General features: G+C 43.0%; 1 protein-coding gene across 9 annotated transcripts in view; it reads right to left on the bottom strand.

Moving 5' to 3' along the window:
* Positions 1-23890, bottom strand: part of LOC135920499 (methylthioribose-1-phosphate isomerase) — a 199286-nt gene that overhangs the window by 79603 nt on the left and 95793 nt on the right. For 7 of the 9 annotated variants that reach the window (XM_065454777.2, XM_065454776.2, XM_065454773.2 and 4 more), the window contains exon 2: positions 23189-23346. In XM_065454777.2, the coding sequence (XP_065310849.1) occupies positions 23189-23317 (129 nt within the window). In that variant the 5' untranslated portion in view covers positions 23318-23346. The remainder of the gene's footprint in view (positions 1-23188; positions 23347-23890) is intronic. The other 2 variants (XM_070528979.1, XM_070528978.1) reach the window with 1 other exon arrangement.

The raw sequence follows: 23890 nt of genomic DNA, 5'->3' as shown, positions 1-23890 counted from the left end.
TTGCACCAGCTTTATATATTCAAAAATGGTTGAAAAGGTCAAAATGTAGGTGGTTAACCACAGTTACTCTCACTCCTGAGAAAGCGGAAGGGTGGGCAACTTTCAGAATTTACGAGGCGGGCTGTCGATATCGCTCTCATTTCTCAGTGTTGCTGGAGGAAGGACTCTTACTTTTAAAATTTAAAAATTATGGAGTTTTACGTGCCAAAACCACTTTCTGATTATGAGGCACACCATAGTGGAGGACTCCGAAAATTTCGACCACCTGGGGTTCTGTAACATGCACCTAAATCTAAGTACACGGGTGTTTTCGCGTTTCGCCCCCATCGAAATGCGGCTGCTGTCGCTGGGATTCGATCCCGCGACCTCGTGCTCAGCAGCCTAACACCATAGCCACTGAGCAACCACGGCGGGTTGACTCTTACTTTTTAGACGCTGCTCAGATCTAAAAATTCTGCTTAGGAAATATCCACATGTTTTTGGAAGTAACCACTGCAGACGCAAACACTACCAAGGATGAGCTTTGCGTTGCACCACAAAAAAAGTAGCTCCTTAAAAATCGATTGTCAGTCCCTTTAAAGCTATCACTCCATGCCAGATGCGCTTGCATGTTTGGAACTTACTGGAATGTTATTGATGGCTCTGTGTATTGTCTGTTGTCACCGAAGCTTGTGTAATCCGATCGTATCCACGATGTGTACTGTGAAGTACTTTCCGAAATACACACAGGTACCAGCGATTACTCTGGAAACTTCGATAACTCATGTATAAATGTCGACGCACTTGACCGGCAGTTCAGATTTTCGCCAATCACCGACTGTGTTCACTGCTATTGTTGTGCTTTGATTATAACTTGCTTTCGTGGGCACAGGTTTGCCCAATAAAAGGTTAGTCAAGCTAGTGACAGTTTTGCCGCTGTGTTTCTTGACCGTCACTACCACATGACACTATTTTGCTAGAAGTTACATCAGAACTTGAATGTCTGTGTGTAAATGTGACATTGCATTTTATTTTATTTTAGATGCATTGTATAGACCCCCTTACTATAGCTCCATTACTCAATAAATTTAAAGCTTCATATGTTCAAATATCAGAATGACAAAGTTATTTTAATTGGCAATCTCAATGTACCTTGTGTGGACTGGGAACGTTTTCACACTAGTTCCAAGTAATGCCACTCATGTAAATGCCATTTTTTACATAATGCTTACTCACAATTTGATGCAAATTGTTCATGAACCAATGCACACTCTTGGTGCCTCAAAATCTATGTTAGATTTGGTATTTGTTTCTCGTCACTTTCATAAATGCACTATTGTAAATAAGCAATGGCTGTTTGAGCATAGTCTTGTCCTTGGTTAAAACATGTTGGCGGGCTAGTTGGTTTGAATCCATGATAAAGTGTGTATGCGCAACTGAACGAGGATGTAGAAAGAAACAAAATAAAGCAATAAATGTAAATGAGCAATAAATGTAAAAATGCACCGAAGGGAAGCAGTACCACTGCTAGAGCAAAGAAAGTTGCTGAGGTACCATACATTCATTTCATTTCACACAATCTCAGAAGAATAGCAGCAAAGTTGGGGGTGGACGTGGTTTTGTCTGCCCTTAGCGTCTAGAGAAGCTATGCAAACAGGTTAATTCAGACAATAACAAAAGGCATGCATGTTCTACTCAACATTGCAAACAATTTGTAACCTGCACACATAACATTGTCTATGCCATTTTACTTTTGTTCAGAAGAACGTACGTAGGTCAAACCGGCAGATGCATCAATGAGAGACTGAATGAGCATCAATATAACGTCACTAGGGTAATCTCGGGTCATTTGTGTATTCATTGCCGAGATTGTTCCTGCAAACCCATGTTTGTAAATACTTCGGTTTTGTATAGGGCTCATAGCAGGATGACAAGGGAGGTTGTGGAGGCCTACGAAATTGCAAAATTAGAGGAAAGGTGCATGAGCAAGCCATCAGTGTCGCTATCTGAAAAGGAGATACGATTCCTCAGTTTATCGTGGTAGCCATTGCAGTATATGTTTTCATCATGCCTTGTACACATGTACGGTTCATCGACATGCACCACTGAATGTTCTTGTTTTGCTGTCATGTTTGTTTCCGCTCGTACGGTATATATTTATCTATGCGTGCGAAAATGAAATCCTTAGTTGAAAGCAGCGCTGTCTCTGTGTATCGGTTTCTTTCTACGTCCTTGTTCAGTTGCACTTACGCACTCTATCATGGAGTCTTGTCCTATTATACATGCCCATCATACCGCTTAAGCAAGGCATAAAATCACCCTTTTGTTGCTTTAAAGATTATTCATGCACCAATGGGGCAAAACAGCAAATGAGGCAGTGCAGGGCGACACCGGTTGGGCGTCATTTGAAGTCAAGGAAGAGCAGAGAAAAATTAGTTTTGAAGAAGCACTCAGGAATATGGATCAAAATAAGTGGGCAGCTAAAGTGTACAAGTACTTGTACCTGAAAAGTGTGAACACAGAATGGAGTAAGAGGTCAAGAAAGTGGGCAACCAAGCACACGGTAACTGAACTAGTGTAAATTGTAAGACAACCAGGGGTCATCAGAAAGAAAGTGAGAGAAACAGAGACAGTGAATTGGATGCAAAGGATGGAAACAAAAAGGACGATGGAGATTTACAAGAATGAGAAGACAGAAATTAGAAGAGAAAATCTGCGTGATACCATGAAGAGATGTGCCTTGCTATATGAGGCTCAACCTGGTTGCCTAAGGACAAAACATGCCTAAGCAAATATTTGCACTTAGATGAGGCATGTGTATGCTGCATCAAAAAATCTGGAGATCACTGAGCACATCCTAACAGAATGCAAAGATATTCACCCAGTGATACCCGTAGGTAACGTTCACCTTCCAGAGGAGCTTCGATATAAAGTGGACAGAAGCATCAACTGGTCAGCAGTTGAGATAAGCAAGATACTTTAGAGTATTGGTGGAAAAAGGCAGGAAACAGATTGATTGGTACAACCGGATTCATTACGGGCATAGGTAGTGGTACAAGGGGAGTTTTGAGGAGGAGAAATATGATTAAAGAGACGTATACAAAAATGCTAGAATGAAAAGCACGCATAGCGCACCTGAGTAACTACAGTACGATAGGTGACTATTTGTCACTGCCTCGTTTCAAAAGTGATGCCAATAAAGCTTCATCATCATCGTCGATGCATGTATTATTAACTGCTTAGATACACAGCTCACAGAATTTAATGATAACAATGTCTTCAGCCTCTGGGACTGAATTAAAAGCATTTGTTTTTGCATCGATAACTTTATTCCAGCTAAATGCAAGTGAGTGTACAAGCAAGTAGTGTCTTCGCAAATTAAAGCCAGCGCCACCTAGGTGCTGACTTTCTCTTTTTTACTCTTATATTCTTATGCAAATAAAGTAAGTTAACGCATTAACATCAATGTCAGATGTGCTTTCAAGAAGGTGCAACACAGGCAAGAAATGCGAAGACAAGAAGAAGCCGCTGAGGTAGATGTCGTGCAACACACAAAGTATGTGTTGCACGCTGGAGATACAAGTCCGTTCACTGTACAACATCCCAAGTAGAATATCACGGAGATAATCCTGCCTGCCTTCATGCCTTTCGATCCACGCTCGGACCGAACATTACTTGCACAGAGGATGGCTAGGATGGCAAGCACGCTTCAATAACTTCCTGCTATCCACGAACGTCACAGAGACCACACACAAATGTGTCATGCTCCCCCACTATGCCACAGAAACTGCGTATGACACATTTTTAACTCTGTCCGACACAGGAGAGGATTATGAAACCACCGTGGCATGCTTGAAAGACCATTTTGCACCCAACAGAATGACATGCATGAACAACATCTTGTTTGGCAAGGAAGACAGAAGGATCACTCGACGAGTTCCATGTATGACTGCGAAAACTTCTGGCGACTTGTGAGTTCGCAGACGTCAACAAAGAACTTGTTTCACAGATAATCGAAGGCACGTCATCTTCCCAGCACAGCGCACTGCGAGAACTGGATATTGCGCTAACATAACTGCTGGCAATTGGCCGTAGTCTTCAAGTTGCTGAACGCCAAGCAGAGCCCTTGTACACAAAGTAACGAATTCATATGAGCTTTTAATTGACACATAGAACTTGTCTTCTTTGAATGGTCTAATGGCTGCCATTCACAGAACCGCGATATATATTCTTGATGCAGAGCTATTAGATTGTAAACGCCGTGCTTCTATTTTTTGAATTTTTCAAAATATATTAAACAAAGTTCAGGCCCAAAATCAAAATTTCACTTCCAACAGACACTCGAATTTAGCTTTCTCTCTCAAATGCAACAAATTTCATTAAAAGCAATCCAGGGGTTATCTCAGAAAAGTGTTTGTGTTTTGCATGAATTTGAATAGGCCGCGTCAGAGTTTGGCCCGAGCAAAAGCTTCCTCTTAAACAATTTGTCGAGGGATCAAATACATGAATAATAACTGCGTTGCCACGGCCAAAAATGCTGCAAACGAATTATTGAATGCTACGCACTGTCAAAACAAGTAAAACATGTATTTTTTCATTTTTTCATGTGCCAGAAATCGTGCCCAAAATAACTGATATCAATGCTTCCATGTTTTTTGTCTATTAAATGAGTAAAGGAAATATCACACAAACTTTAGAACTACTATATCAGTTCGAAACCAGCAAAGCAGTGCATGCCACTGATATGAAAAATGTAAAGGCCATGAAATGAACAAGTTGAGGACAAACATGTTAATGACACTTTGTCATTCGGGAACCTTGTTTACATTCTTGTACATATACAACCGCCAGTGAAAAATCTCAATGACGCTGTCATTTGTTCCAATGTGAAGTTCAGTGTTTGACGGAAGCCCGTCTGGTCGGGATGAAACATGGTTAAAAGGGTAAACAAAAACCCGGGGCACTTCGCCGACCAAATAAAGATTTAAAAGAAAAGAAAAGAAGACGTTCGTAATAATAATACATACATACGTTCCTGCGTAATACATGTTCCAATGTATTACGCAGGAGCAGCTGTCACCGGTCATGTATCGTGAGTAATTGCATCGAAATTATAGTCACAACAGAGAGCACAAATAAAAAGCAGGAGTACTGCAAAATATACGAGGGTGAGTCAAAGAAAGTGAGCCAATGAGAATATATGACAAATGGGGTACTTTATATAAAGGTGGTCTCCATGAGTATTTAGACATTTGTCCTATTGACTGACAAGTCACGTGAGTCCCGTCTCATTAAACTCCTTGGGTTGCTGCTTCAAAAAGTCTGCAACTGACTCACGTCATCATCCAACACGAATCTCGTTCCCTAGAGCTATTTTTTTGGCTGCCCCAAAATGTGCAAGTCGCAAGGCAACATGTCTGAGCTCTATGGCGGATGTTGCAGGGTTTCGCGCTTGAACTTTGCCAATTTTTTAATAACCACATCAGCGACACGGGGACGGGCATTCTCGTGGAACGACATGACCCCATTCGTCAATTTTCCACGTTGTTCCTTCTTGATTGCGACACGCAGCCGATCCGGCGTTTCACAATATCAGAAACAATTGCTAGTCTCTCAAGATTTAGCAAATTCTATCAGTAATGGCCCCCGACGATAGAAAAACGAGTTAGCAACACCTTTCCGGCAGAAACGACGGCCTTTACTTTCTTTGGGGGTGGTGAATTAGAATGTTTCCAATGTAACCTTTGCCGTCGTGTTTCAGGCTCGTAATAGTGGCACCATGACTTGTCACCAGTCACAATCGCACGCAAAAAGTCGCCACCCTCATTGTGATACCGGATCAGATGAGTCAAGGCAGCGCTGAACTTCTCCGTCTTCTGGCGGTGGTTCAAAGTCTTGGGCATCCATTGCGCACAGAAGAGCCGATAACCGAGAAGTTCATAAATTATAGTGCGACCGGAACCATGACTGATGCTCACACGCTCTGCCAGTTAATCGGTGCCTATCCTTGGTACTTGTCTAATCAGCTCATTAACCCTAGCAATTGCGTTGGGGGAGATTGCACAGTGGCTTTGGCCCGGTCTTGGATCGTCTTTGGAACTTTCCCGACCTTCTTTGAGCCGTTTGCTCCAATGCTTCACAGTGACCATTGAAATGTGATCACAGTGACCCATGTATATGGCAGCCATGCGGCGACTAATTTTTTTTTGGGAAACAACTTCAGCTGTCAAAAACCTCACGACACCACGCTGTTCAACTTTTGGAGTGTACATTATGTCATGCAACCATGTTCAACCTAGTGTATGAGAGCATTAAAGAATATTTATCCTCCCACCTGCGTGTCACTTTTGTAAATGAGAGATTCCTGTGTGCTACGCGCATGCCTCACAGATAATGAATCGAACCATTATTGCGCCAGGTGGGTAGGCTCACTTTCATTTGACTCGCCCTCGTACATTAGAAATGCAAAGATACAATGGAATATACAAATGCGTAGATACAGTTTGATAAAGGCCAAAAAAGTGTCACTGAAAACAAAGTTCACTGGACATATACACAAAACCTCGCAACAAGATATTTAAATCTACATATAAGTCTCCAATAAATCTACGTATCTAAGACAAAGACACTGTATATAATGCATCAAACGAGGCAAATAACACATTGTGCAATCGCAGATTCAGAGAATCCTAGATCCCGCCCCCTACCATGAAACATAATGTTAGTACTACAATATGCTTACGCATCATTCAGATAAATCCCAGAGAGGAATCTGCGTCGATGTTGTTTTATGTGTATGTGTGTGCAGAACACTTCTACATTAGCCAAATTGGCTCATTTAGAAGAGGTACATTTACTTTCTTGAACACTTTGTTTTTGCCTTTTCTCTACCCATAGGTCGTTTTCTGGTCATTTTGCAGCACGTATACACTCTAATGAAAAATAAAACCGTCACTTTTGTAGCAAGCATGTGTGGATCGTGACACTGGCGACGAGGCTGGGGTCCTCGTGACAACTTTAACTTGGCTTTGGTCCGAAGCAAGTTTCTGGCACGAAATACAGCTGCACACACACTCTTTCGATGCAGTGCAAGAAAAGTCGGGATTTTGAAACATTCTGTGCTCATTACATTGCTTTTCGCATTTCGTGTGAAGTTAGAGCAGCGCTTAGGCTGCATTATCAAGGGGCATTTGCTATCAATGTGATCAGTTGGCCTTGAGAGACGAATATTAAGTCTGATGTTGAAATGAGAGGACAGTCACTTTTGTAGCAAGCATGTGTGGATCGTGACACTGGCGACGAGGATGGGGTCGTCGTGACAACTTTAGCTTGGCTTTGGTCCGAAGCAAGTTTCTGGCACGAAATACAGCTGCACACACACTCTTTCGATGCAGTGCAAGAAAAGTCAGGATTTTGAAACATTCTGTGCTCATTACATTGCTTTTCGCATTTCGTGTGAAGTTAGAGCAGCGCTTAGGCTGCATTATCAAGGGGCATTTGTTATCAATGTGATCAGTTGGCCTTGAGAGACGAATATTAAGTCTGATGTTGAAATGAGAGGAAGGAATAGCTGCGAAGCCATGAAATCTGCTGATGGCACTCGTTCTGTACCATTATCAAGGTGATGCGCTGTCTTTTTGGGTTTGCGACAGGCAAAGCAGTTGCTTTCAATCAGCTTATTTGAGGGTGACGCTTTATGATGTGGGTGGAAGCACAGTCACATTGTATTTTTCATTTTTCGGAGGGTTTCCTTAGCAGTCGGAAAATTTTTTACATAATTAGCATAACACTGAAAACACTACAGTTTGATGTTGCTCAACGATGCATACAATTGCCTCATTGACACTTTGATAATTATGACAGTACAGTTAGATAATTAAATATAATTACCTAATTAAATATCTGCAACAAATTATTGGCGGCTACTCCACTGTACCGAAAACAATATGCACTAGGTTTTCTTTTTGTGAGTGCAACGCAATTGCTTTTTTCTTTAAGTCTTGGTGCATGATAGTTGGGGAACACTGTATTATTCGCTCAGCAACTGAAATGAGGCCAAGCTGGATTCATTCGAAATACGAATCAACAGCAGTCATGTGCAGCAGCGCTTATATAAAAAAAAAAAGAGGCTTCACTTTTTCCAGAAAGGTGAAGCAGTACTAGCGATAGCAAAGCATACCACGATTTTCCGAAGGAAGATTACACCACCAAGCGATCCAGATTTTTGGAGGTGCGAGAGGACTCAGGCTGCAAAATTGAACTGTCTCCTACTATGAGGTCTTGTCAGCACTTATATAAGGCCATCACTTCAGTGAACAATTCTTTGAGGTCACACGAAGTGCGACTGTTATTAAAGAACAAGAGGAAAGGGGGTTAACCAAGGGGCCCAATTTTTATTAGTCATATCATAAGAAGCCTACAAATACTGACACTAAGGACAACGTAGGGAAAATTACTTGTGCTTAATAAATTAAATAAAGAAAGGATAAATTAATGGAAATTAAAGTGGATGAAAAATTAATTTGCTGCAGGTGGGAATCGAACCCACAACCTTTGCAGCAAGTTGTTTTTTCATCCACTTTAACTTCCATTAATTTATCCTTTCTTTATTTAATTTATTAAGCACAAGTAATTTCCCCTATGTTGTCCTTGGTGTCAGTGTTTGTTGGCTTCTTATAATGCGACTGTTATTAAAGGTTATATGCAGGGTGTCCCACGTAATATGGGCCAAATATTAAAGATATGCGAATGCCACATAGCTGGACAGAACCAAGGTAATGTTGTTTGCCATCACTTGGAGATACTCAGATTATCTCTTCATGCCACCTAATTAGATAATTATTCTAAATTAAATAATTAACTTCTCAAATATTATAGTTAGATGGAAAGTGTCAATGAGAAAATTGTAGAGCAACATGAAAACATGAATCAGCTCTTCCACTCTGTGAAGAAGGACGAGCAGTGAAGCTTTGGGGTTTTCTACCTCAATCAACACATCTATGTATATATAGGTATTATTATTATTATTATTATTAGTTGGCGCTGATACCCTCGGCCAAGGCTGATACCTCGCTTTTTAACAGATTACAGATGTGCCGCAAGAACGTGTTGGGGCTGCACTGCAACTCGTTTGCCGATTCTTCAAGCCTCCACCCCCGCTGCTACTCCTGAATTCCGGGATTCTCGTCGAGCGTCGCAAGACCAGTCCATCATTTTGCTACACCAGGACTGGGTTGCTAGTTTCTTGATTCAGCGACAGCCGTCTACCCACCTGGAAACTCTGGCAGAGGGGCACCTATGTATTTTGGCCGGACGCCCACGATTCCTTGCAGTTGGTGGCGATACCCTTGGCCAAGGCTGATAGCTCGTTTTTTAACAGGTAGAGTGTTGAGACTCTTTCTTTTTGTTGGTTATATCGCTGCTGACTGCAATTTTTGGTTGTTGATTGCAATTTTGTTGCTACCTCGTGAATTCAGCATGTCGGGCGATGATGGAAATTGCATTGTGTGTCACAAACAGTTGGCCACTGATGGAAAGTTAATTAAGTGTTCAAGCTGTAACCATTCCTATCACTTAGGCCAATCTTGCTTTGACATTGCTCAAAATATGTTCACCACAATGGGGTTGTCTAAAAGAAAAGCTTGGATTCGCAAAACCTGAAGAATTACAGGGAGCCGGGCTGGTTCCACTTCACAGTCTGATATTTCTCATGTAGTGGATAACGTGATCCCGAATGGGTCACTGGCAGCTGAGCTGAAGGACATAAAAGAGAGTCTGCTCTGCTTACCATTCCTGACTCAAGATGTGAACACACTTTTAGGCCTCAAAGAAGATTTTTCGAAATTACCTCAGTCCGTTGACCATCTGGAAGAAGCGGTGATATTTACATCGAATAAATACGACTCGGTTATCACTCAACTAAACGAATTCAGGATTCAAAATGCAAGGTACGAATCTGAGATTGCCGCTCTATCTTCTACAGTGCAAATGCAGGAAGAGCAGCTTCAGCGTTTGCACGATGTTCAAAATGACAGCGAGCAATACAGCCGCAATGCTAATCTGGAAATTCACGGCCTTCCTCAAGAAGATCACGAAGACTTGAAGCAGACGTTGGGGCAGCTCGCTGATAAACTGGAATTGGCGGATTTCACCCTATCAGATGTGGTGGCTGTTCATCGCTTACAAGGAAAACGCGATTCAATTCCCACAGTCCTGGTGCGCTTCACATCTGTTACGGCTAAGGAAAGATGGTTCCAGGCTCGTGGCAAGTTGCGGGAGCTCCATCACTCTCATAAGTTGCCAAAACTATTTTTCAATGAAAATCTAACCAAGCAAAATCGAGAATTGTTTTGGCGAGTAAGTACAGTAGCCAAAGAAAAGGGATACAAGTTCACTTGGGTCAAAGCCAGAAAAATGTTCGAAAGCAAAGACGAATCCACGGCTCTGATTCAAATCAACATGCTAGCATACGTTGAAAAGATTGTTAATATAATGGCAAGCACCTGCCAAGAGTTTCCCGATTTTCAGTCCTTCTGTGACGGCTGCAGTCACAAGTCGAAAGGTGACTTCATAATTGTTAATCTTAACATTAGTAGCTTACGGAAATACTGGGACAAATTTAAAATGACTGCTACTTCAACACTTAGTTTTGTGGATTTTTTTTGTTATTACAGAAATTAATGTCGCAGATATAGGCCTGGATATGTTGGTTCTACACGTTTATCAATCGCACTTTGTGACGCGATCACATCAGCGAGGAGGAGGGCTTGCTAGTTTCGTGACGTGTCACACATTGATGTTTCATTCAGTTTTGCGGAATGTCTTGCTATCAAAGTGGCTCAGGGACGGTTCCTGCTATCTGTATTCGCATTTTATCGTCCTCCATCAAATAGTGTCAGTCGCTTTTTAATAGAATTGAAAGCCTTCTTACAATGATACAACTCGGTGGATGAAATATGCCTAGTTGGAGACTTCAACATAAATGCTCTTTGTCACACAAAGGGTGCAGTAGTGGACTACTTATCCCTTTTAGCTTCCCACAGGATTGAAAATACTATAAACATTTCAACCAGAGAAGACCTGGTAAATGGGCATGTAGTCAGTTCATGCATAGATCATGTTTTGGTTCGTACTTCAAATTATTCTTTATATTCATGTGTCATAAAACAATGTTTGGCAGATCATTATTTGGTGGCTTACCACTTTGTGTCGTCAACCCCATTAACAATGTGCGCTTGCACAGAGGACTCACCTAGCAACATTGCCAACATTTCCAAACAGACCAGCGTAAGCTCAATGACCTAATCAGGGCATTTGATTGGCCTACATTAATGAACTCAAAGGCTGCACATGTCTACGACTGCTTTTGTGAACAAATACAAATATTTCAAAGCTTGGCAAAAAAAAAACTGTAACAAGGAAACGCCAAAACAATCATAACTGGATAAATGCTAACGTACTTCATGCTATAGCGGAAAGAGATGTGTTGTGGAACCATTCGAAATGATCCCCTGAAAATGTTACACTTTGCGCAGAATACACAGCAGCTAGAAACAGGGTAGTCACCCTTATTAGATCGGCAAAACGTCAGTATTTTGTACATCAATTTATTCTAGCCTTGAAAAACCTGGCAAAGACTTGGTCTTTAATAAATCACCTTCAAGGGAAAGCAGACTCGAGATCTGCCATTCATTCCTTTTCTAACGACCCCGCAACAACAGCTAATATATTTAACCATCATTTTGCTCGTTCGTCTGATGGAGCTAATCAAGGGCATGCTCTGGACTGCATGCTCCAAAAATCTGTATCTGCCTCAGCCTTCCTGCCGAAGTTGTCGGAACTTGGCTTACCTAGGATCATTTTCAGCTTCAGACAGAACAAACCACCCGGTCTTAATGGCATTGCAGCGCGCATGCTCCAAAGAAACTTTGAAACCCTGTCGGGCATTCCTCTTTTTATTCTTAACTGGTTTCTGGACAATTCTATCCCCGAAAGACTACAAACTGCTTTGGTAAAGCCACTTCACAAAGGAAGAAAAAAGGATGTAATTGAAAACTATAGACCCATATCTATTTTGCCTATACTGTCTCAAGTGTTGGAAACGTTTCTCTTGGAAATAATGCTTTACTTCATTAACAAGTTCTCGTTTTCTGCCCTCATCAGTTTGGTTTTGTCACTGGTAAAGGTACTATCTTACTTTTAGAATCCTTTGCGGATGAAATTTTTTCTGCGTTCGACCAAAATTTGTTTAGCATTGCATTATTCCTAGATATTAATAAAGCCTTTGAGACAGTTAACCACGACATTTTGTTGAACAAATTACATTTATTGGGCTTCCGGGGACCATTTCATGACATCCTTAAAAGTTATCTATCAAACAGATCGCAAACAGTAGTATTAGGTAATCATCCTAATACTACTAGCTCTATTTGCCTACTAAAGCTGGAGTCCCTGAAGGGTCTATTATAGCCCCGCTACTGTTTAATATTTTCATGATTGACCCTGCATCCACTATTTCAAAATGCACAATTTTTCAATACATCGATGACACCGTTCTACTACCAAAGCATTTACACTACAAATCGGCAATCGATATGCTACAAAAAGATGTCTATAACGTAATTGTGTGGTTTTCTAAAAACTTTTTTGTAATCAATAATTCAAGAACAAAGCTGATTCGCTTCAGAAATCCCTTGAAGATGACGTCGATAGATGAACATATCTTTTTGCACTGGTGGTGGTGGTGGTGGTGGTGGTGGTAGTAGTATTGAAGGACACAAACATCAAATAGATCTTTTGACTGTGGAGTGATTTATTCTTATTCTTTAATGAAGTAGTGATGTGTGCAAGTACAGCTGCATGGCAGAAGAGAATTCCACAATATTTACAACTTCACTGTTAAATACGGAAATATGAAAAGCAGACGAAACTCGCCATAATGTTAGAGTCATTTTAGCGGCTCATTGTCATACAAGTGGCATATCATTTTTGGGGGGGATAGTTTCGATCAAACAAGAGTTACAGCCATTTTCTTTAACCATACTCCCTCCGTAGACGGCCATGTATTGACAGCAGATGGGAATTCTTCACTGTCAACTAATTCACTCCGACAAGTAAATGAAACTCGGCGTTTTCAGTACAATTTGTTACCAAGATAGCTGCATTAGATTGAGAGCTACAGAGCATTTGCGAGAAAGTGGAGACAAACATTTTTTCGCGTTGATGCAATGCATAGATGGATGAACATCGACCACCGCCGGAGGGTAGCTACATACAGCTTCGCTGTAAAACTCCCAATACATCTTTCTGTTGCTCAATACATGCTACATAAAAGTGCTTTTCTGAGCGCAAAATAAGCCCACAAATACATGCAGTGCCTGCCAGTTGCATAGCAGTTTTGTGTGTATTTGCAGGCTTCCTTCACACTTGGAAAAACACTTTTATGTACCATGTATTGAGCAACAGAAAGATGTATTAGGAGTTTCTCATGTCGCTCTACAATTTTCTAATTGACACTTCTAATCTAATTACAATATTTCAGAACTTCATTAGTTAGTAAGACTTGTTATCTAATTAGGCACAATGTAAAAAATAATTCTAGTGTCTCCAATCGACGGCAAACAACATTACCTTGTTTCTTCCAGCTATGTGGCATTTGCATATTTTTAATGTTTGGCTCAAGTTATGTGAGAAACCCTGCATATATGGGGCTCGAAAAGCTGGTCAGCCTCCTCCCCTACCCCCCCCCCCCTCCCCAAAAAAAGAAATTCCACCTACACCCACTACAACCCCCAAGTCACACTACAGCCAGAAACCAGGAGATACCTTGACCGCCAACCTGGCGAAGAAACTGGCAGATTTCATTCTCAATTTGATCAGTTCAGAACTATTAAATGTCAAGGGGAAATGTAGTGTATTCGCAAAAGAAAGCCAGCACGCGCTACATGAAGATAGTCGTGATTTGACCACCTTTAACACGCACGAAGGCCTTTTTCGTTTTAAGTGGGTATGTTTTGGACTCGCTTTCGCTCCTTCTGTGCTCTCATGCATCAGATTCTCTCAGGCTGTTCCAGTGTCAAGTTTTACACTGACCACATCATCGTTTTTGACAGCACTCAAAAGGAGCACGATGACAACCTGAAAAAAGTCCTCATGCAGATTTCTTCCTCTGACTTAAAGGGATAGTGAATAAAAAATTTGTCGCCGAGATTTCTGTCTCCAGTGATAGCTGTCGCACCGAAAGCGACCAAAACAACACTCTTTCTGAGGAGAAGTGAGCGAAAAGTAATTATTTTAGCGAATATTTCTCAAATCACAGCCCCTACCGGCCTCCTCCGAAAGCTCTGGCAAAACTGAATATCACGTCACGCTTACCCACCTCGAGGCCCATTTGGCCCATTGCGAGCGATCGTCCACACTGAGCGCACGAAGGGGCGAGTTGGCGTTTGCAGCAACGCACTTTTTTTGTTCGACCGTCCTATTCGTACCGCTTCCTCGTGTGAACTGTTCGAAAACCTCGTCTTTCATCTCATGGATTTGTGGTTTGATGTGCGGAGCAGCCGTGTCAACGCCGCAAAATGCCGAGGGTCTGCTGTGCGCATGTGAAAACGGCAGGCTGCGGTAATCTTTTTCTCGCGTACTTGTTCACGCTGTAGTTTTGCGCACAGGTGTCGTTTGACCGTAATTTGGCGTTTGTACGACGTTCTGAGCCAGATGTTTGGCCAATTCTGCCAGAATGAATCGAAATCCGCATCGTCTGAAGCGACGGCTGACGAAAAAAAATTCGCCGACATGAGACTGGTGGCGCCATCTCGTGTGCACCAAGAGAAGGGGTGCTCGGCTGCGATGAAACAACGGGACGCTGAAACCGCTGCGCATGTACTCGTTCACTCCGTGAATAACAAGATGTTCCCTGCTTACAGAGGCGCATTTCAGTCACTGCACATGCCTGGCTTCAATCCTCACCCGTTGCTTCATCGCATCTATTCTCAAAACAGCTACTTGCGTGCATCAAGCACCTGCCACGCGTGAACTAGTCGCCAGCCGACTGTTATGCTCACGCCGCCGGCCACACCTGCTCCGATGGCGTAGGTACAGGGAGGTCTACACGCGTCAATATCTTCAACGATTTCTACGTTCCTTTTTTTTTTTTTGTACAGTGTGTACTCATGGCACCTGTATTGCGCATTGGTGGCTTTCTTGTTTTACACGCTACCAGCTACCCATCCAAGCGGACGGAGCAAGCCGCTTTGCGCAGAACGCAGAGTAATTTCCTTACGTCGCTTGACATTGCATAGCCTGAGGCATAAGCGTCCTCTCTCTGTTGAAGCCAAACATGGCAAAGCGTTTGCGTGACTGAATCACGCTGGGCGCACCGCCACGAATGCAACACTGTCAATGAGGCGTGCGCCTCTCGTCTCGCTAACTCATTCGTGACAGGTGCGAGCTTGCGATCTGAGCCGCGGGAGCCGAGTTTATATGTGGCTTCCACTTCTGATGCCGCCCCTGATCTCTCGAGGCGAACGCGTGTACATGGAATGCACAGTGTAAACACCACTTTGCTGGTCCAGACTCTCTCGGCACCGCGAAGGGGGACTGCTGCGGCGGGTCGTCGTCAGTTTCGCTTGACGACGCGGACGGATTGTAGGCATACGCCTTTATCGTTCGTGGTCGTTCATTAGGCCGCTCATGCAAGTCGGAGTCGTAAGTTCGGCTCATGCTATCGCTCTCACTAGAACTTTGCATTTTACACTGCGCAGCGCGAGGAAAACAAAACTGCGCAGCCGGCCAGCTCGCTCCGCGGCTGCTGAGGGTAGGTGTGACGTCAGATCCGCCAGCTTGTTGTCGGGAGCGCTTTGCGAGTGACGCGGTGGCCGCTCATAGAGAGTCAAAAATAAAGCCATCCGCTCAAAAGTAACCCGAATAATGGCTATATACTATAGCAATCGTGTCTTAGGAATGCACTTGTGGGGCTTTCTCTATATTCTTCGATTTTTATTCTGTATCCCTTTAAAGCTGAATGGCAAGTGTGTCTTTTGATGTCCAAGAAGTGTCCCTTATTGGACACAAGATTTCTGCTCAGGGCATATCGCCTCTTGAGGAAAAACCTCAGCCTCCATTCAGCAGGCTGAGGTTTTTAGCCGGGTGTCCACTTCGACCCAACTGTGCTCTTTCCCTGGTTTGACTGAATGCAATTCCAAGTTCGTGCCCCACCTGGCCCACGTAGTTGAACCACTTCATCATCCGCAGCATAAAGATGTTCCATTCAACTGGGATGTGGCCACTGAAAACAGTCTTCAGCAGGTGAAAGAGTATCTTTGTGATGCATTCATTTTATTGCTTTTTGACCCGACCATTCCTATTTTGATATCCACAGATGCTTCCAATTACGAGCTTGACGCTGTCTTGCAACAGGCCAATGGAGAAAACACTAAACTATTCAATTTGTATCTATCTCTCTCCAATTGAGCGCAGGTACTCCAGTGGCGAAAAAGAAGCTCTGGCTTGCCTATGGACTTGTGAAAACTGGCATGTCTACCTCTGGGGATGAATGTTTATGCTGATCACTGATCACCAGGCACTGGCTACACTCTTGTCGGAGAAGGGTTCTGGGAGGAAACCACTAAGAACAGGTCGGTGGATAGCTCATCTTCTCAATTACACATTTGCAGTCCAGTATCCCAAAGGTGAGCAGAATAAGGCTGCAGATGCCCTCTCTCACAACCCCCTTGATACCTCCGAACCTTGCTTTGCCTTTGAGGAAGTAGTCGCCCAGATTGAGGTCATGACAGCTATGACACTGAAGTACAACGGACCACAGCCTGTAACCAACTGCTGGCACAAGTTACAGACCATACCATCAATAGCTGGCCTTCAAAGAACCAACTTCCTAAAGAGCTGCACCCCCCCTATGAAGTCAGGAACGAACTATCTGTGGTGGATAGTATCCTACCAAGAGGAAACCAAGTTGTCCTTCCCAGTCAACTGCACAAACAAGTTCTTGCGCTTGCACATGCGGGGCACCCAGGTGTCGTCAGAATGCATGACTTAGTTCGCAGCACCTACTGGTGGCCAGCTCTTCACAAGCATGTCAAGCAACATGTAAGCGATTGTCAAACTTGCAACAGGGCTGACAAGTCGGACAAGATTCAACAGGGGCCCATAGAGCCAATCGAATATCCTCCTCGACCCTGAGTGACGGTGGCTGTAGACATCATGGGTCCATTTCATTCAGCCCGTCAATGCTGCCGGTATGCGATAGTCATGGTAGACTACAACTCTCAGTGGCTTGAGATGATTTTCACACCATGTGTAACCAGTCAATCTGTAATCAGTTTCCTGGCCTCCATGTTTTCTAGAGAGGGGCTGCCTGAGGAAATTGTAACTGACAATGGTGCAGCCGACATGGTGTCTTGGATGCCTTCCACTTTACACCACTCATCAACTGCAGCAGCAGTGATGAAGCAGCTCTTCGGCAACACCAGCTCCGACGATAATTGTTCAGCCCGTTTTTCATCGCATTGAACACCCAAAAGCAGCCCTTTGCCCTCCGCGTATCGCCAACCACCGCCCCCCAAGGATGCTCAGCAAAATGCCTGATGGTGTAAACAACACACAGCGGAACCTTTCCGCAGAACACACGGTCGTACAGCCCCAACATGACTGACCTGATAAGAAAATGCCCCTTGTTTTGGAACCATCTGGGAACACCAGCAGTACCAAGGACTCCATGGCTTGAAGATTTTGAAACATACTTGCTCGCCGCTGGCGGCGAAAGTATTTCTGCAGAGTGCAAAGCAGCACTGTTGAAAACACTTCTTGAGACCGAAGGTCAGAGGCAAGCATGGGTTGAACTCGCCGCGGTATTGGAAATACCAGGGTCAGCCAAAGACCCTTACTCCATATTGGTGAAAATGCTAACTGCCAAGTTCAGTGCTCCAGATATAGTAGCCACAGCACGACTCTCATTTCGGAACCTCGCAAAAGGCGAGACGTCCCGCCAGGATTTTCTCTTCAAATTGCAAGACACCTCAAACCAGTGCGATTTTGGTGGCCTGAAGGATCAGCTGTTTCTCCAACAATTACTCGTTGGATTGACCTCTTACGTGGCTGTGCGAACGTTTGCTTGTCAAAGAGCCCACACTTCCGTTCAAGAAGGTAGAGACGATCGTCAAAGATGCTGAGCGCATCCAGCATCATACAGCTAAGCAGAGCACTCCATCAAATTCCAGGGCAGTGCCGTCACTTTGTGCGGGTTTTCACGCCTTCTATCGAAGCACTGGCTTCTTCAACTGACTGGACCTTCGTCGAATACCCAGCATTACAGCTGGCCACCTAATTCTTTGACAGGCTTCCCCAACTGTGCCTATCAGCATGCTACTACTCAGAACTGCTCGGTGCGTGCCAAGGTTTGCTACCAGTGTTCCAAGAGGGGGCATTTTGCCATGGTGTGTCGCAGTAGTCCCTTTGAGTGGTCACCACCAGCATGGTGCCAGCAAGCTGCCAGCTCACCCAGTCCCGTCAGACCTCGTCATTCAGATCGTGTCCGGTTGATGGCCCTGCCAGACAGCCAGCCGCAATTGGTTGTCCGGAATCCGGAATTTTACGCCGATGCTGAGGTCAATGGAAAACATTTATCCAGATTTGTTAGACAATGACTGCCCTATAGACGAGCCGGTGGAGAACTTGTAAGACAATGGTGGCCCACTCGAAGAGGACTTTCTGATGTGGTGAATGAAGCACAGTCACGTGCACACAACAGGCAAGGAGGACGAAGTCTGTCGCTCAGAGGGACCAATGCAGTGACTGACCCACATCCACTACTCACATTATGACAATTTCGCACACCACCTGTGTTTCACTGTGTTGCCCGAATTATTCGGGGCATCTTTTTTTTTTGCCAGTACGCGGTCTACTGAAACCCCAAAGCTGTGCTCACAGATCTTTGCAGACACACTCATTTGCATTGTTGGTATAGCGTACATGAGTCATGCTGCCAGGTGCGTGTCACATTGTGTTAATTTTTTTTCTTTTGTGTTATTAATAACCAGTTTTCTCTACAAAACTTTGGGTCAAGCTCATGAGGCAAGATGTTTGCCGAAAACCGGGAAAGTATGTCAAGGCGAACAATGAACTGTTCAATAAGAAATAGTTTAAGCATTATGTAAGTTGGGTCTGGTGTGGAACCACTCTGTGTGTCATTCCTTCAGCGCCACCAATGGTACTCGTCGTCCAAGGTGTCACCTTGGACAATGAGAAACATTATCCAGCTTAGATAAAAAGTAAGAAGATTAAAGAAGAAACACACCAGCTCTAATCTGATATCAGATGCATTAAATAAACTTGCACATGCAGTGCACTGCTCGAAATACTTTATTAATAAAGGGAAAATCAGACATCCACCCAATCGTAGCAATTGCTACCACAGTACTGAAAGACTGTTACTTCAACACATCACTCCCAAACTTTATAATAAATATTCTGAACAAGTTTTGAAACTACTTAAGCGAAAAAATAAACCTATATCACAGATTTCCATTGACGCTACAATGATTTCAGATCAGACAACGATTGCTCAGTATTTCAATAGATATTGCCATATCGTGTTTTCTGTTCCTGGTGAATGCACTCCCAACAAAAAGCTGGACTATCCTATGAATGCAAACTTTATTTCTTATTCTGGTGTCGTTCCCTGCTGCTAAACTTGAAAAAGAAAACATTTTGCGGGCCTTGTAATATTATCAAACACAGTTCTTCGCCAATTTGCCAAATCTCTTTCAGAATATTTAGTTATTTTTTTGCACTTCTTTATTGTCAGCGTGATTGCCGAACGACTGGAGAACAGTGCAAGTTGTATCAATATTCAAAAAAGGTGACCATGTATTGGTACAAAATTGTTGGCCAACCTCTCAAACTTTTTCATGCAGAAAACTTTTTGAACACATAGTGGCTCACATTTTGAGTGAATTTCTAGAAGAGAATTCAATTTTTTTAAAAAAGGAAACAATTTATGAAAATGGGAGAACAATGCTCAAGCTGCCTTCCAGTAACTTCTGTTATTTCACAGGGAAGTGTGCTCGACTCATTGCTTTTTCTCATTTATTAAACAATATTGTCAATGCAGTTGATTCGTTAGTGCAGATTTGGCTGTTTGCCAATGATTGTGTCCTGTTTAGCGAAGTGTAGTGACCAGTGCGACCTTCATATTAACATGAATAAAGTGTTAGAATGGTGTAAGCAATGGGGTATGGTTCTGAATGAAAATAAATGTGTCTGTCTTCCAATAATGTGCAAAAAAGTATCCTTAACATATACACATGAACTCGTATCGTCACCTTTGCAGAAAGTATCAAGCTATAAATACTTAAGCTAACAATAGAAGGCCAACCGTCCTGCAATACACACATCAGCAACCTTTCTTTAGAACGACAGAAAGCTGAGCTAGTTGGTAAGGATTCATTAGGCAAAAAAGAGGTGAGGCGTGCAGACAGGACACAAGAATAGAGAAGTGGACAACACGAACGCCGTTCGTGTTGTCCACTTCTCTACTGTTGTGTCCTGTCGGCATGCCTGACCTTTTTTTTGCATAATAAACCTTTGTTCCTTCTTTTTCTGAAAGCTATGCTTTTTATGTCATAAGCTTAAACCTGTTAGCACCAGTGTTACAGGTTTCATACTTTTCTTTATCCAGGACCAAACACAAGTACGCTGCCATAGTGGGGACCCTCATGTAAAAACCAACAATAAAAACTCGGAAAGAATCCCCCCCCCCCCAAAAAAAAAAGCTGCACGGTTCATTTTTAGTAAAATTTCAGCCATTAACTCCCCCAGCACATGATTGAAAGCTAACGAGATTAAACTGTTAGAATTTAGAAGAAAGAAATGTAGGCTGAAGTTGCTGAAGTTCCTTTAACAGCACCTCCTTAATAACAAGCTAGCTTTAGATCCCTATATAACCAGACAGACTAGGCAACTTTCATTCGCTTACACCAATTTTTGCAAGATCAGATACATTTAAATTCTTTCTTTTTTTTCCACGAACGATAGCAGAATGGAATTAATTACTCAATTTATTCAACATGCCCCATCACCAGTGACTAAATTGTATTCGTTTTTATTTGCTGCATTTGAACAATTTTTGCTATCATTGTGCACTTTGTATCAGGCCCACCTTGCTTGGACCTCATGTCTGCAGTATTTTGTAAATAAATAAAAATAACCGATGCTACTAGTTCCTCAGCACAAGCCCACATGATATCTTGCGTAATAATTTTAAATTGATTTCACAAACCTTGATTCATCACACTTGGGAGCAGCATTAGTTTGAGAAGTGCATGTATGCTTGCTGCTCGTGGGTTGGCTTTGTGTTGGCTTCTCATGACTATACTATATGCATGCCTATAAAATATGGATTTGTTCACACTGTGTGAGCAGGGAGCTTAAGCTAGGGATCTTGTGGCAGCAACCAGCACCGTACGCGACGCATGTGCTGCTCGAAATACAGATGCATGTCCTGGTGCCCCACTTTAGGACTGAATGCCTATCAAAACATCGAAGTCCACCCAAATTCCCTCTTGGTTTCAGATAAGCCACTGGACAGACCGTCCTACAATTCATGTCAGGTCATGCAATGTATCAAGTTAGCCAGTAGTTGGCACCAGAAATGCACCCCAGGCCAACGTCCAAGCTCAGCCCAAGCCATTTTGCCATGCCTTGTCACCCTTTGTTGGCCTCCATACATCTGACCAAGGTTGGGCCAGAAGAGCTTTCTCCCTTTTGGATGGCACAGCATCCCTATAAGCCAGCTCTGAGGACCGGATGACATAGCCATCACAAGGGATGGACTCATGGATAGCTATTCACTCTCAGTTTTGGGGCGCTACACAGGAAATGAGGCTTTCCCAATATGTAGATTTCTCTGTTCCAGACCCTTCTACCAATCAGACAAAGCTATTAACTAATTTATTTATTCATACTACCCTACAGACCCCAGAGCAGCAATTTGCATGACCGGGTAAATTGGTAGAGTTGAATTCAGTGCCCTTATCTTGAGTCACTACATCCAAAATACTCTGCACACTTTGAATAGGAATTAAGGAAATCTTAGTCCCATAATGATCAAGAAAAGGAGCAAACAGCAAGAAACAAGAGGTGCACAATCGTTCACATAAGCACAAGTTGACAGTGGGTTCGACACACTAAGGCAAGAAAGACAAGGACGCAACACTAAATGCAGGACTGATGCCACAAGCACTGTGGTGCCAGTGTTATGTTCCTTGTCTCTTGTCTTTCCAGCACTGCTGCTTTAGCGAGTTCACATAAAGCAACAACACAAAAAAGGTTTAGCCTTTTAGCACACAAAAAATACACAGGGTCCGTGCAAAAAATGGCGACAAAGCACTCTTAGTACTGAACCTGGGTACTTTTCGTGCCCTAAAAGGCTGAATGGTACACCAACATGCCCACATTTACATGCTTTCATGGAAAAAGAGGAAGATGCGCAAGTGCAGAAACAAACAAAATGAAACTGATATTGTTATACGAAATATAGCTGACATGAACATGCATGTATGAAGCACCCAGGGTGTCCTGTATCCTCCTCGTGTCTTCCTGTTAACACTAAACTTCATAATGAACACGCACTAGCCTGTCAGTGCATTCTGTTGACATACAAAGTTGCAACTGTTAGTCAAATTTAACAGGATCACTTATCAGGACTAGATCACGAGAGTACAACTTAATTAAGGGTGCTCACTTCATGCTTGCCCAAAAGCGAGGCATAAACAGTCACGTGACTCAAGGACATCTACTAAGGACGTGACACTTGAACGCTTCGGCAGTCAAGTTTAGCCTTAGGGTGCAAAACTGGTAGAAATACATTACATTGCAGAAATTTATAGCGCATTCTTTTTGCAAGTTATGAACTCCTCGGATGGCAAGTTTCAAGTCTTGCATTAGAATTGACCATCTCACTTCTTCAGTGAATAGGTTATCTAGCATAATTTTCATAATTACTGCTCTGATTACTGCCCCGAGTCATCCTAACATGTACAATTTCCGAGAAAACCACCTAATTCTCCTATCTTCCTTAAATTTAAGGAATCGTGAGGGCATTTTCTGAAACAGATATCTTGAGAATGCCAATTGTGAACGAGCAAGCATCAGGGTGGAAATCACCCCAAATAATAATAATAATGCCCTACAGGTTCACCTTCATGGAATGGATGGCTTCCCAGGTAGCGTCAGCATCGGACAGCGTAAGGTAGCAGCTTTCATGGGGCAGCCGCAGCTGGTCAAGAATCTCCAGCATGCCTGCCTGATACCGAATGGCCTGAAGCATGCTTCTTGCTACAAAGGTGCCACAACTGTCTGGAAAACAATTATCAATCAATCAATTAACCAACCAATCAATCAAGCAATTCCTATTCCACCCAACAGTGCACACTGGTGAAGAATGATGACAATGCATGGTGTCTCGTGGTGCAACTGCCAGAAGTGGCTAAAAAGTGTCACGCTTGTGGTTATGGGCTATCGGTGAATATTCAATGAGATGGAACAATGAATTTTGAAAGGTAGATGAAACATGGCTGTAGAAAAGCTTAAAGATCAGTCGCTTATAGCATGTAAAATTTATAAGTCTTAATATAATGACAATGAAGATGGGGTGCACTATGACAATGAACTATATGTTCACAAAGAAACGATATACTAAAATGAGTTGGCGGTAGTAGCAATACCACCTCACCATCGCCCTCAAACACAAGGGCCCAGAGGTACGCAACGCACTCTCTACAAGAACTGCAGCAGCGCCTTCTTGCGAGAGGGTGGGCTGCAAATGTCTCGGGCTGATGGTGCGCAGTACAACATACTTAAAGAAATCCTTTTTTTTTTCATTTCAAATAACTGCTTTGCA

Source organism: Dermacentor albipictus, unplaced genomic scaffold, assembly GCF_038994185.2.
Source record: "Dermacentor albipictus isolate Rhodes 1998 colony unplaced genomic scaffold, USDA_Dalb.pri_finalv2 scaffold_16, whole genome shotgun sequence".
Classification (NCBI taxonomy): Eukaryota; Metazoa; Arthropoda; class Arachnida; order Ixodida; family Ixodidae; genus Dermacentor; species Dermacentor albipictus.
This window is presented reverse-complemented; position numbering and strand designations above follow the sequence as displayed.